This window comes from Anser anser (assembly GCF_964211835.1).
Source record: "Anser anser genome assembly, chromosome: 1".
Taxonomy (NCBI): Eukaryota; Metazoa; Chordata; class Aves; order Anseriformes; family Anatidae; genus Anser; species Anser anser.
This window is the reverse complement of record NC_139720.1, coordinates 206,419,622-206,433,624: the sequence shown is the minus strand read 5'-3', so window position 1 is coordinate 206,433,624 and position 14,003 is coordinate 206,419,622. Positions and strand designations below refer to the sequence as shown.

The 14,003-nt window shown below is 41.1% G+C and overlaps 1 protein-coding gene across 18 annotated transcripts in view; it reads left to right on the top strand.

Moving 5' to 3' along the window:
* Window positions 1-14,003, top strand: part of SYTL2 (synaptotagmin like 2) — a 60,114-nt gene that overhangs the window by 26,108 nt on the left and 20,003 nt on the right. For 17 of the 18 annotated variants that reach the window (XM_083796834.1, XM_083796836.1, XM_083796833.1 and 14 more), the window contains 5 exons: window positions 1,243-1,391; window positions 5,322-5,457; window positions 11,204-11,276; window positions 11,861-11,960; window positions 12,985-13,863. In XM_083796834.1, coding sequence (XP_083652960.1) covers window positions 1,243-1,391; window positions 5,322-5,457; window positions 11,204-11,276; window positions 11,861-11,960; window positions 12,985-13,863 — 1,337 coding nt within the window. Of the gene's footprint in view, window positions 1-1,242; window positions 1,392-5,321; window positions 5,458-6,668; window positions 6,772-11,203; window positions 11,277-11,860; window positions 11,961-12,984; window positions 13,864-14,003 lie in introns of those variants that run through there. The other variant, XM_083796837.1, reaches the window with a different exon arrangement.

The following is a 14,003-nucleotide window of genomic DNA, read 5'->3' as shown; positions in this document are numbered from 1 at the left end:
AAAGGACTGCGATTGTACCTGTGTGAGTGGACCAGAAGTTTCTTGTCCTAAACTCACAAGCACTACAGAACTGGCAGTGACCTTGGCCACCAGGCCTGCGAAGGATAACACCATCTCATGGCCATGCAGCACGTGTTTAGCCTTAATGTTTCTAGTAGGGCTGTTTTCTCTTGGGCTGTGTTTTTAGCTTATTTGCTGAAGCGTCATGAATGGAGAAAGCAGATGAATCCTGATTTAACTTTATTTTTCCTTTCTTGAGTAAGTACCCTCGAAACCTGCACAGTAACTTTCCTGGTCTGTGGGTTGGTCTCCAGGCCACATATAAGACAAATGACTCACGTGTTATGTGCCTAACAAGGAAAGGAAACGATCTCTCCAACTGCAAGTTTGTTAAAGTATGAGCTGTAAAAGCAGAGTGACCCTGCTGCCTTCCTCTTTAACTTGAATTCGCATAAATTTTATCAAAAAGTGGGACCATTTGCCCAGTACACTTCTGGAAGGCGCGTTTAGAGGTGATAGTACCGCATGAACAGCTTGACAAAGCATCTGAGCCTCAAAACAGCCCTGAACTTGCCTTTGGCACAGATTTCCTGTGCTGCCCTGAGAGCTTATCTCAGCCTTAACCTTGGGACGACGGGCCTTCGGAGGCAAGAAGTCACGATCTGCAGTTACTGGAGGCTTTTCCAGGGCTGGCTCAGCTTGCAAGTTGATCAGAGCAAAACATCTTCTCGAAGAGCTGCTTTAACGGGTGCTCTGAGGACAACAGGGCTGAGGCTCTTCCCTCCCCAGCTCATTGTCATCTCTCATAATCATCTGTCATAATCAAACAAGAGAAGTAACTGGTTAGAAGATGGAAATAGCATGCTGAGACAGCTTCAAAACAATCAAAGAAGCAAAAGCAACAACAAACAGTCCGAATCCACAAACAAAAAAACCCACACCTAAGCACTTCCAGAGCACAGCACTGGAACAGATCCATCCGGGCTCTGATTATTTGATTGTCATCTCCTGATTTCTGCAAGAGGAGTTTTGTTGAGTCTTAAAAAGCAGAAAGACGAAGCAGCAGAAAATATTTTATTACTTAGTACTTTTTGCCACTTCCTTCCCCCACCTGTTATCTTGCATTCAGTATTGGTGGGAACCTGTATATCTACATCATGTTTAGTATTTCCCTTCTGTTCATACAGATAAGTAGTCTGTGCATGTCTCTGTCTCATTTGTTCAATCTTTTTTTCCCTCCAGGCATTTACCAGAGAAAGTCAAAGACGATGTTCAGCTAAAGAACATGAGCGGACAGTGGTTTTATGAAGCCAAGTCAAAGAGGCACAGAGATAAGATCCATGGAGCAGATATTATCCGAGCTTCCATGCGAAGGAAGCCTGCCACTGTTGGTAAGCATCTGGCTTATGTTTTGTTGTGGAAAGGCTGGCATGGAGATGACTCTCTTACTCAGCTAACTTCCGACGCTGCTGTATGTGAAATACAAGAAGAGTGTATAAGTGTTATGAACAGAAAATGGTTCAAATGGGGGATTTTGTATGTAATTCTACAGTGTTAGTTTTCCACTCAAGCAATGCTATGTACAAAGGGAGAATTCTGCGTGATCACAAAACGGTTGAGGTTGGAAGGCGCCTCTGGGTCCATCTGGTCCAACCCCTGCTCGAGCAGAGACACCCAGAGCAGGCTGCCCAGGACCATGTCCAGGTGGCTTTCGATAGATCCTTTCTTAAAGGAGGGAGATTCTACAACCTCTCCGGGCAACCTGTACCTGTGCTCCATCACCCACCCAGTACAGAAATGTTGCCTGGTGCTCAGACAGAACCTCCTGTGCTCCCGTTTGTGCCCACTGCCTCTTGTCCTGGCACTGGGCACCACTGAGAAGAGCCTGGTTCTGTCTTCTTTACACCTTCCCTTCAGGTATTTACAGACGTTGATAAGGTTCCCCTAAGCCAGCTCTTCTCCAGGCTAGAAAGTCCCAGCTCTTCCAGTCTTTCCTGATAGAAAAAATGTTCCAGTCCCTTAGTCATCTTTCTGGCACGTTGTTGGACTCTCTCTGGTAGGAAGCAGTATGTGATAACTGCGATCAGGAGTGACAGGCTTTTGTTTATGCATAGGACTGAAAAAAGCCCTTTGCAGTCCTGGATTGCGTTCTTTTTCTCTTGAGGCCCTATGAGTTACCCTAGAACAGGTGAAGAATCAGACTGAGGGTGTTTCCTCTTCAGTATGGATTTTCCAGATCTCAGGTGGTCTGTTTGAGACCTCTGAGATTTAATTTTGTACTTTTAAACCTTTCTTTAAAAAAAATAAATCAAATTTGTGGATATAATGTATTTAACATCAGAAGTAAATGCAGTTTAGTGTTTCAGGAGAAACAAAACAAAAAGAGGACGTAAGAGCTGCTCCTTTGGACTAAGCCAAAAGCTCTTCTTATCAGCATCCTGCCTCTGAGTGCCTGGCAGCGTGTGTAGTCTCCAAGACTAGGACCAGCCTGCAGCCATTTGCACCTAAGAATTTGTGAATTAGAGGAGGTATTTCTGGATTTTTTTTCTATTGATTTGTCCAAGAAGTTCTTTAAAGTTGTGCCTCTTTAACACTCACCGTGTCATGTCTCAAGGCCTTCTGGAATGAAGATTTCCCACAGAAGTGGTAAACATTTACTTTTTGGGATTTGAGCTGATCACCATTAATGTCATGCCTGGAAAAGAAAGCGAGCAGTCAACCTGTGTTCATAGAAGCATAGGTAAAATAGTATATGGGGTTTTATAGACATCTTATGAATCTCTCTACCACCTGGCGGCTCTTCTAGTCTGAAGAGAACTGATCTCTTCTGTCGTTCTTTATACAGGAAGCGATTTTATTTCTGAGGCCCATGTCCCCTCTTGACCTCCTGTTGTTCTACCAACAACTTTTGACTAAAAGGGCAAGAGTCATACATACCTTCATTCACACTAGATTGTACTGAAATTTGTAATTTTAAGCTCTATTAAGGGATTTGTGTGTGAGGCAAGTATGATGCTTCTCAATGCTGGTGGAGGACTATAGCTCGCTACTTTCTATATTTTTTTAACTGAAACTTAGCCAGATTAGACAAAAGAAAATAATGCTATATTACACCTTCACAATACCTATATTCCTAGAGATAAATTTGGATAACAGCAGTTTAATCAGCTTGTGATTACTGTGTGACAGATCTGGGTTTTTACCTTAACAAGGAAAGGCCTGAAACAGAAGGCACAAATTCACAGGTCAGTGCAGAGTGTTCTGTGGTTTTGCCTGGTTTTGGACTTCTGAAGGGTATGAAAATCAGCTGTAAAACTCTAGCTACGATTTACAGTAACTCTTACATATAGCTTAAAGGAAAGTACTTAAAGCCATATCTTAAAGGAAAATTAACTACTCCCAATCTTATTCCTTGAACAAAGGCATACTGTTATGTTCAGAGCTATGTGCAATTGCTCAGCTTCAGTGACTCATTACATACCAAGATATTTTTGCTTGTAGCTATGGATGACGAAAACTAAGAATGGAAATCTTGCTTATTTTTTCATACTGCAAAATTATTAATTTCTAAACTGTTGCAGAAGCACAAAAAGCAGTAGAGGAAATAACGTAATGCTTTGGTTCTGAAAGGTGTTATTGGATTTGGATTCTGTCCCATTCCAAAAAACAATGCAGATGTATGGTCCTTGCTGAATGAGGTGGGGTTTGGGTTTGTTTTTTATACTTATCTTCTTACTATCTTGTAGTAATTCTATCCATAAAGGAGTAGCCACCTGCTTAAATGAAAATTATGACCAACTTCCAGTTTACTGCTGTAGACAAGGAATAGTTGACTTGATTTACTGAACTTCAACTTTATTTTCAATTTCCTATGGTTTAATTAGTTTTTGTTTTTTTAGGTTACAGAGGTTGAATTTTTAATGTTTATCTAGCTGCAAGAAGTACAGGATCAGTCTTTACTAGGGTTGTTGTAGGAAACTTAAAACAGTAGAATTGTTCGGGTTGGAAGGGACCTTAAAGCCCACCCAGTTCCAGCCGCCTGCCATGGGCAGGGACACCTCCCACCAGCCCAGGTTGCCCAAAGCCCCATCCAGCCTGGCCTTGAACACCTCCAGGGATGGAGCACCCACAGCTTCTCTGGGCAGCCTCTGCCAGTGCCTCACCACCCTTTGAGTAAAGAATTTATTCCTGAAATCTAATCTAAATCTCCCCTCTTTTAGTTTAAAGCCATCCCCCCTTGTCCTATCACTGCACCCCCTGACAAAGAGTCCCTCCCTAACTTTCCTGTAGGCCCCTTTAGGTACTGGAAGGGCCACTGTTGAGGTCTGCCCAGAGCCTTCTCTTCTCCAGGCTGAACATCTCTGCTCCCTCAGCCTGTCTTCACAGGAGAGGTGCTCCAGCCCTGATTGTGGCCCTCTTCTGGACTTGCTCCAACAGGTCCCTGTCCTTCTTGTGCTGGGGGCCCCCGAGCTGAACGCAGGTCTCATGAAAGCAGATGTTTTTGGTGTGGTCCAGGATGTAGTTGGCTTTGCGAGTGCATATTGCAAGCTCAACAAGCTTTTTGTCCACCAACCCCTTCAAGTCCTTCTCACGGCTGCTTTCAATCCATTCCCCGCCCAGCCTGTATTCATGCTTGGAACCTTGCACTTGGCCTTTTTGAACTTCATGAGGTTTGCGTGGGTCCACCTCTCACGCATATCCAGGTCTCTCTGGCTGGCATCCCTTCCCCCTGTAGTGCCAACTGCATGACTCAGCTTAGGGTCGTCCACAAACTTGCTGAGGGTGTCCTCAATCCTACTGTCCGTGTCATCAGTGAAATATTAAACAGTACTGGTCCCAGTACAGGCCCCTGCGGAACACCACTCATCACTGGTTTCCACCTGGGCATTGAGCTGCTGACCACAACCCTTCGGATGCAGCTATCTAGCCAGTCCCTTGTCCACGAGTCAAATCCACGTCTCTCCAATTTAGAGACAAGGATGTTGCGAAAGGCCTTGCAGAAGTCCAGGTAGATGACATCTGTTGCTCTTCCCTTGCCCACCGCTGCAGTCAACTTTGTTGTTGAAAACTTCACCATCTAGGATCACTTTAAGGTCTAAAGCTTGAAGTAGTAAAGTGAAATATTTAGAGCAGTATGGGAAATTTATAGTAGTATTAAAATATATAATCTTGAGAAGGTACCAGATCTGATTCTGTACGTAATTCAAGTGTAGTGGGCTTCTGAAATAGCTGTAAGACCCAATGTAAATACTTCTCTTTGCTTGTTGTGAAATACTGTATGAACACGTGGGAAATAACAATCTTCTTCTTTCATGTTTTAGCTGAAGCGAGTCAGAGCAAATCAAACAAAGCAAAGAACAGCTGGGTGAGCAATGTTAATAAAGAAGTCATTGTGCCACCAGAACTCCATGGCATCGTGGAACATCAGGAAGAAGAAGAACTGAAGTCTAGTTCAAGGTAAGCTGTCTGTTCAATCACAGAATGTGTACATCAGGACTGGTGAAATGCGTGAGCTGTAAGTTCCTTCCAAAATATTGTCCTTCCCTCTTATTTCAGAGATCATCAGCCATTTCCTCCGAGCAGCCCAAGAAACCAATGCACATGGAAGGCTGAAAAATCGTAGTTGTGCACTGTTAGATGGTCTGTATTCGAAGGCAGCTATCTGTAGGTTACTTCTACAAGGAGAAAGCTGCCAGTGGTGTGTGGAATGGTCCTGTGCATGTTCCTCGTGTCACAATTTTGTCTGACTCCAGAAGTGAGACCAGGTTTTTCAGGTTAGACTAGCAGGCCATGATCAGTCCCTTTACTAATATGGGGACAGTAACCTCTGCATCTCTTTGTTCAGTCACTCAGTGAGATCAGACTATTGATTCAGCCTGAATTTTAAACTTGGATCATACAAAGCATCAGATTAAAAAAGTGTAAGAGGTCTTAAAACACACACCATGGAAAATCCATCCCAAAGCAATTTTTCAAAGAGGCCAAATGTACTTCAGGTGGAAAGAATGAGAACTTTTGGATATTTGAGGCAAGTAAATGTGATTCTACCGAGGAATGTCTCTCTGCAAGGTAGTGTTCCCTTCAGAGTAAGGCAAGACAGCTTGGGTATGACTGAATGTCTACAGCTGTTGCAGAAAAGCTGGATAAGGAGTTCCTGAACTAAGGAGGATTTTGTATTTAATCACTCTACCTCAAGTCCATAAACACTCCAAACAGCTCCATTTTGCTTTGAAATACCCTGAATTGACTTCTGAGAGAAATGTCTCCTTTCTAAAATACTTAAATACAGTAATTAATTTGCTGTATGAGAAACATCTCTCTAAAATGCCTACATGTTAGTTTGCTGTGTGAAAAGCTTTCAAAAAGGCTGTGTTTGAAAAGAGAAATGGTGATCTCCTAGCTAGGGAGTCTCCTAGCATGTGGAAATTAATGTCTTTAAACAGCCAGGTTCTCAACCCCGTTGAGGAAACAAGAATTAGGGTGTAACAAATACATCTACTGTTATGCTTCCAGTGAACAGTGAGGTAAGAGCCAGAGTTCCTTTTAGGATGACTGTTTTGCTTCTGGTTTTACTTCTGTGCCATTGATTGGTTCTGTAAACTTTCACCTTCTTGTCTGTCTTCTTCATCCTTCTCTGTACATCCTTTGTTTTTTCTTTGCAGCAAGGCTTGTCTCCCGCTATGCACTTGCACAATATCTAGTAGCAGTTCCATCTTTCACTTTCGTGGTCTGCAAACTGGGCATACACGTTCATGATGAATGGCACCAAAGGTTGGTGTAAATCTTAACAACTCTGGCTTGCTTTGCTGATCTTTCTTACCCTTTACATTTCGTTATCAGTGAACTCAGAGGGGTGTCTGTCCTACCCATGTCTGAAATTGTCCTGAAATGTCAACCAAACTGCTTTGTCTACAGAATTCCCAAAAAGTGGAGTTGTATGGTAATGGTGATTAAATTTGTGTAGCACAAGAAAGAGCTTAGCTTCCCCTCGCAAGTTGGCTGATAATGCTGACAGTGTTAGTTTTTACCCAATGTAGATTATTTACAGTGGCTTTTACCTTCAGAAGACTATGGAATTATTTCTTTATGAACAGCAGAAGGTATGCTGCTGTTTAATATGTTTTTTTACAATATTTGGCATGTCATCTTCCACATTAGGGGAAGGAGATGATACTGTAAAAGAAGTACAGCTTCATATTTGTACCATTAAAACTTCAGATTTTGACTGATCAGAGAGTAACAAACTTCATCAACTGCTAGGGCAGCCTCTTCAAAAAAAAAAAAAAGGCACAGTGAGGTTTAAGTGCATGTAGACTGTGCGTTTGGAATGTGACCAACTTGATTGTGATCTTTAACTTCAGGTGCTTTAATGACTTATTTCAGGTCACACCCATGTGAATTGTGATAATTATTGTCCAGGACCCTCTCCTGCCCTCTGCTCCCGGTTGTGCTGGCTGTCAACCTGCGTGCCTTATTTGTGTGCGCTCAGGATGTTCCCCCTAAAGCAAGCTCCTGTAGTCCAGGCTTCATGATGCAGTTGGAAGCAGACCTGAGGAAGGGATCTGTAATATGTGGGCTGGGCACTTACTTGCCCTCACTTTGCATACATACTTGATTAGATGTCTCAGATTATTTGCTTGCTCCAGCGTTCACATTTGGTAAGCCGATGTGGCAAGTCTATGTGTAATTCATTGCTTATGATTTCAATAGAGGCTTATTTCACTGTAACTGAGGTTAGTCTATGCAATGGTGCAGCTGGGAAATTGCAGGAGGTGCCATATGTTCCTAAATAATTCCTCCTTTCTGTTCTCTTGGACTGTTGAAGAGCCTGGTCTGACCTGGCTGCATGCCTGCCTCTAATGGCAGCAGCTGATTGAAATTGAGAGGGAAGAACGATCCTAGGAAAGCAGTGGCCCTACCTGTTGGGGGGAAGAAGGGTTGTTTGATTGAGGCTTTAGGATAGCAGAGCCACAAGGGGTTAATTTCTGTTGACTCTTCCTCTTGCAACACAATAGCCTCAAAATGGCTGGAAGTAAGGGGATGAAATCAAGTATTGCTCTGGATCTTGGTATTGCCTGAAGTGAGTTACCAGCTTCTAGTGTTCAAATGCTACCTGTGGTTCAGGCACTTGGGCCTTTAGTATGTTTTTAAAGTGCTATATTAAGGATATGTTTGTGGGAATTTTATTTTTAGGTTTGTTTTTGCTTTTCCTCCCTCCCTTTCCTTCCCCTAAGAATGGGCTTCAGGCCATCGCTGGCTTGCAGGCTTTGCACAAAGTAAGCAGCTGCTAACCTCAGGACTGGGACCAGAAGATACGCGATAGACCCCTTTTGTTCTGCATCCCATTAAACCAAACCACTTCTAACTGAATGTTAGTTCAGTTTTAGTAGATCTACGTTTCCGTGCTTCTGAGGGTCAACTTCAGCCTTGGGGCCGGCTCAGTTGCTGTTTTGCCAGGGTGCTGCTATATTAGATGTAATCAGCCCACCATAATATTCTTAAAATTAGCATGCTGAGCTCCATCCCCAGACCCCAAATGTCTAACTCCTGTAACGAAGCTATGAACACTTGTTCTTTTTGTGGGCGTTGTATCCCAAGGTGCCTGTCTCGCACACCAGGCCAGTTGTGTGAAATGTCTTTTGCAGGTGTAACCCTGTACGGAATGAGTTTTGATAGCGTGACTCAGACTGTCAATATTACCTCTGCTTGGTGATAACCATCTGTCTGTATGCTGATCCTTGAAAAAGGGCAGTGTTAAAGGGGTTTTCTCTTTCAAATTAGGATTTGTAGGTTTTTTTCTTCCCTCGGGTAGAAAGTACTCTTAGACCACTACACTGAACAGGTGACAAGTGTGGGCTCTGGAGTTCTGCTAGGTGAAAAATTGAACAAAAACCCTAAGTCTTAAAATCCATGTAACTTTTCTGGATTAATAGGGGTGCTGGGATACCTAGATAACTCCATTTATGGAGTACTGTTAAATTCCACTAGCTTTACTCCTTCCAGACAGGAACTTCTGCACCAGATTCCTAACCCTTTGGGACGAGCCCTGGAAGGTTTATTTGCCTGATTGCGAGGCCATTTCTGAGCAGACATGTCAGACAGCGCACACAAATCTCTAACCCCTTCCTCTGCCTTTGCTCCTGCCTTGACCTTGTTACCTCGTGGTTCCTGTCCAGTGCTACCAGCGCCTGCACAGATTTGGGTCTGCACTGTATTTTTCAGCACTTTGTTTCGCAGAATTGCAGTGCTGTGTTTTTTAAGCCTGGCATTATTTATTAGCTTGGCTTCATGCACTCTTAGATTAGCCTTGTGAATGCACGGGTTTCTTTGGCTTTCTCAACTGTATGGGTTGTGAGTAAATTCCCATGTTCAAACCCTGTGTCAAGAAACTCAGTTGTAGGGTCTTGTTTTTTTGTTGCCCACTTCTTCCTCTTTCCCCTTTCAGGACTTTCAGTATATAATGCCAAAGTAACAACTCTTTAATTCTTCTGTGGTACATCTGAAGTAGCATTGCATTGAAATATTGCGTTATTGTATCCGTGTTCCATATGCATTTTGAAAATTCTCTTTCCACCTGTAAAAAAAAAAAAAAGGAAACTAGTCAGAAGAATGTCTGATAAGTTTCCTACACCCAGAGTACATAAGAGCATTGCCCTTGTTTAAAATGAGGGAAGGGTTGAAGCATTCATGACCTAGACCTTAAAAAAAAAAAAAGTTTGTCCTGTTGGGTAGTAGATGGTCAAGATGAGACATAAAGTACAGGAGCTCATAAAAACAAAAGCGCAAACTCAAGTGCTCATAAAAAAAAAAAAAAAAGAACCCAAACTCCAGCCTGGCAGAATGAAGATTCGTTAAATATATGTATCTTCATTTTCTAAAAAAGCCTTAGAATGAAGGATCAAAACTGTAACGTGAAATATTTTTGACAAGAAATTAAAAGTTTCAATATTAAGCTCTTTGAGAACTATACTTTTTCTTATTTAGGAGCTGGGATGAAAAAAAAGAATCGTTTTAGAGCTGGTGTGTGCATGTGAGAGGCTGCTGCAGTTAACGTTGAAATATAAGAACAACTTATTTTGCTCACCCGTGAGTTTGGTGCACCCCTGAAGTTTGTATCACTATGCACACAAGTGTATTTCTTAAAGGTAGTGTTGAACCAAAAGAGCAAGGAAGAGATGGGGAAGGTTATTGCTCAGATAACTGGTTTTTTTTTGTTGTTGTTGTTTGTTTGTTTGTTTCTAACACCTTGTGTTCAGGCTGCCTGTTAATTACCTTCCTTGTAATGATGTTTCTCCGTTTGTACTATAGGAGTGATTTCACTTTTCAGACGTGCTTAGCAGTCCAGGTAGCCACCAGCCATTTCTTCTTCAGTTTTGAGGTTAACAGTGCTGAAACCTGGAGAAGCTGGGAATGTTGCTCTCTGCCCAGCAGGGCAGACTGTTGCTGGTTACATGATCAGAGAGATCTTTTAGACTCAAAATATAAACAAAATCTGACTGGGGGGAAAAAAATCCTTTTGCAAATAGTCAAATATTTTTTGATGTAATACAGGAGCTGTTTCTTCTGGCTGTTTTAAGTTCTTCTTCCTTGGGGTATACTTAGTCAGGATGACAATTAATAACTTCATTCATTTGCAAAATCTGTGGTCTGATAACATCTTAATTGAAGGAATAGCTTGTAAGGTGTCCCTCTGAGGGAATCTGCTCTTGTCTGTAGCATGTCAAACCTTTTCTGTAGTGCTCAGGGAGTTCCCCTGATTTTTCTGGGTTGGACACTTTGCAAAGCTCTCTTTTTACTGCACTTAGTAATTTTCTCCACTTTGGTTTCAGTCCTAGAAGTACAAATGTAGGACAAGAATAGTGGTAATACTGGTACTGTTTGGAGAATGACTATATTTACATAAAGCTTGCTCAAAAGTCTAAAAGATATCAAAAACACCATTCCTGTCCTGGCAAGTAGAAGTTACACTGAATTCTTTACCGAGCAAAGAAATTGTTGCAAGGAAATAAATCATCAAGGTCACCCCCTTGATATGGAAAGGAGAACGTGTGATTCTAAATCTGATGGGAACACTGAAGAGAAAACTTTAGGTGCCAAGAGGTCGTATTTGAGTATGTGCAATTGAATATCTGTTTTTGCATTTTTAAAAAGGCTTAAGATAATGCCAAGTTTGCTGAAGTTGTTATATGTTGTTTCCTTGCAGTTCTAAAACAGTAACTTCTGGATTAGACAAACCGGAGGGAAGATCTATGAAGGCAGCAGTCTCGCCAGTAAAGGTATGATTGGTATCAAACACAGCAGATGTTATCTTTTTACATTTTTGTATGTTTCTTTGCTTGAATGATCAAGATAATTAGATATTTGAGGAAGAAAGATAATAAGTTGGAAAAAAAATAGTATTTTTTGTTTTGTAAGGAGATAATGGAAACTAGTAAAAGTTCATTCCTTATGTACTGTTATGGCTATAATCGTTGGCTTTCTGTGCTTGATGTTATTTCCAACTCCTTTAGCCACTGAAAAGAAATGTCTTGCTATCTTCCACTATCTGTAAAGTACAGAAGTAGAGAGAATTTCTTGTAACTTGCAACAATTTGGGATTTTCAAATGTCTTTAAGTGGTGGTTTCTCTCTGATGTTAGTGACTTTAGGAGGAACAGGATTAGGCTGTCACTAGCATTTCTGATACTTCCATGGTTCATGTTATTTAGGTTTCTTGTCATGTCTCCAACTTAAGAAGCATGCTTTTAGACTCTGCTAACAGGGTAGTGAGGCAGAGGAAATCACTGTACTTTCATTTATTCTGCCAAAACTGTACTGATAAATAACTTGACTCCAATTATAATGTTCGTTCCTTTTTTTAGCAAAGGAGAAACCCATTTAATTCCACTGTATCAGGTGATAACTTGAGCAGTGGAGAATCAGAAAACAGACCAGACATTCTACCTCAGCTATCAAAGAAGGGTAAATACTATGTTTAACATGACTGAATTTCTTGGTGGTGGATATGGAAATTTTTACTTTTGTTGCTTCTTATGGTAGGATAAAACAGATTTTCATAACTATTCTACTTAAGTTATCATCTAGTTCATTTCAAACGTAACGTAAAACATGAATATATTTAAGAAAATGGCTGCTTCACACACGTAAATGGGTTTTGATTCTTTTTTTCACCCACAGTTCTTGTCAGCACTCTGTCTGAAAGGACTGTTTTGTCCCGAATCACTAGTAGAGAACATAGAAATTTCCTTGAGTTGGGCATTGCTATCTATATGACCTTCCAGTAATTGCTGCTATGAGCTCAACAGAAGGGTCAAGCCTAACTGTCTTTAATCTTTTTTTTTCTCAGCCCTGTTTATTTTAGAATAAAAATAAATCCTGCCTTTCCCCCAGTATTCCCTGTAAGCAAGTAGATAAGTGATGATATATCACAGTATGGGCAGTTGAGACTGTAATTTACAGGTTTATGTGTGGAAATTACTCTCCTGTATGTGTTATGAAGCTTCTTAACAGAAAAGAGGGAGGCTTACACATTAGAAATAAAAAGGATCTTCATATCCCTACTTGAGAGATCATTCCTGCTTTTTCGCCTGTTCTATATATAAATGAAAATAGATTTTCTGTAGCTTGCTGTTTGTCTTCTGAGCCTGAAGAGAGGCTTGTGTATTCTAAAGCTGCCCTTCCCTGCAAAGTTGTCCCTTGCAGGATTTATACTGATCAAAAATTTGGTGTGCTTCCTATCTTTGGTATCATCAAATTTTTCTTATTCTAGGAATATTAATCAACTAGAATATTTTCATCTGTTAAAACATCCTGCTATACACAAAAACAAAATCTGTGTTCATTTTCCTCCTGTCTTTTGCAGCATTTTTAATGAACCAATGTTATCACTGCATTCTAGATCAGCAGGGGGCATGTCATGCCCCTGAGTTTATGCAGATGACTGTCGTTGTAAACTCATGATTTCTTCTCTGTATACATCTTGCAGAAATTTTGTCACCTTCAATAGAGAGCCAACCTAAAACAAACGTACTGAATGATGAAACTGAGACACCTAAGAAGCCTTCTGTGGAACCTACGGATGAGTCACAGAATGGACTGGTTAAGCGTCCCATCCCAAAAGCTAGAAAATTAGTTCACAAAATAACAGATCCTGTGCCACAAAGAGAAGACATTGTTCCAAAACCAGCCAAACGGACCCAGGGGGTTAATGGAACTGGTATACCTCCTAGGGGCATTCTCAAACGCAGTTCGAGTTCCAGTTCCACTGACTCAGAAGTTCGTGTTAATCAGATGTTAGATGTTCAGAGTAAGAATAGTATTCCTACTATAACTATTTTCGAAGGAGAAGTTGAGAAGAACACTCTTACAGAGGAAGCGGAAGAGTCCACACAAATTTCAATGGAAAAATTAAAACAAGTGAGGTTTTCATCTAGCATAGGAAAAAGAGAATCTCTGCAAAGCCCACAGATACATCACAGCAAAGAAACAGGAGAACTTGATTTGTTAGAATCTGGTGAAATAAAGACTAGTGTAAATGATGCTGTTGGAACAGATTCACTTGGGAATAAGCAAACTTCCACTGTAAAGCCTTTGGGAACCCATTCGTCATCTGTACATGTGAAAACACATAGTTTACAGGAAGATAAGTCTGCATCCAGTCCTTGTGACACTAATGGGTCAGCCTTCCTGGTTAATAAAACATTCCAAACAAAGATCGTTACTCCTAAGAAATTTGAAACTCCACAGAAGACCTCCACCAATATCCTATCAGATAGCAATAAAGAATTGAGTGTTGATGAGACACGTGAAAATAAATCCAACCAGTCCTTGAGCCGTGAATCAAAGTCGCTCAAAAACTCTACTGGTAAGAGACTAACAGGAGTGAGGAAGAGAATGAATACAGGCTATATGCTATTGCATTAATGCTCGAATTGTTAGTATATAAAAATAAAGAATTAAGAAACAAATGATAGTAAATACTATATGTTGCAGAATTTCTAAAAC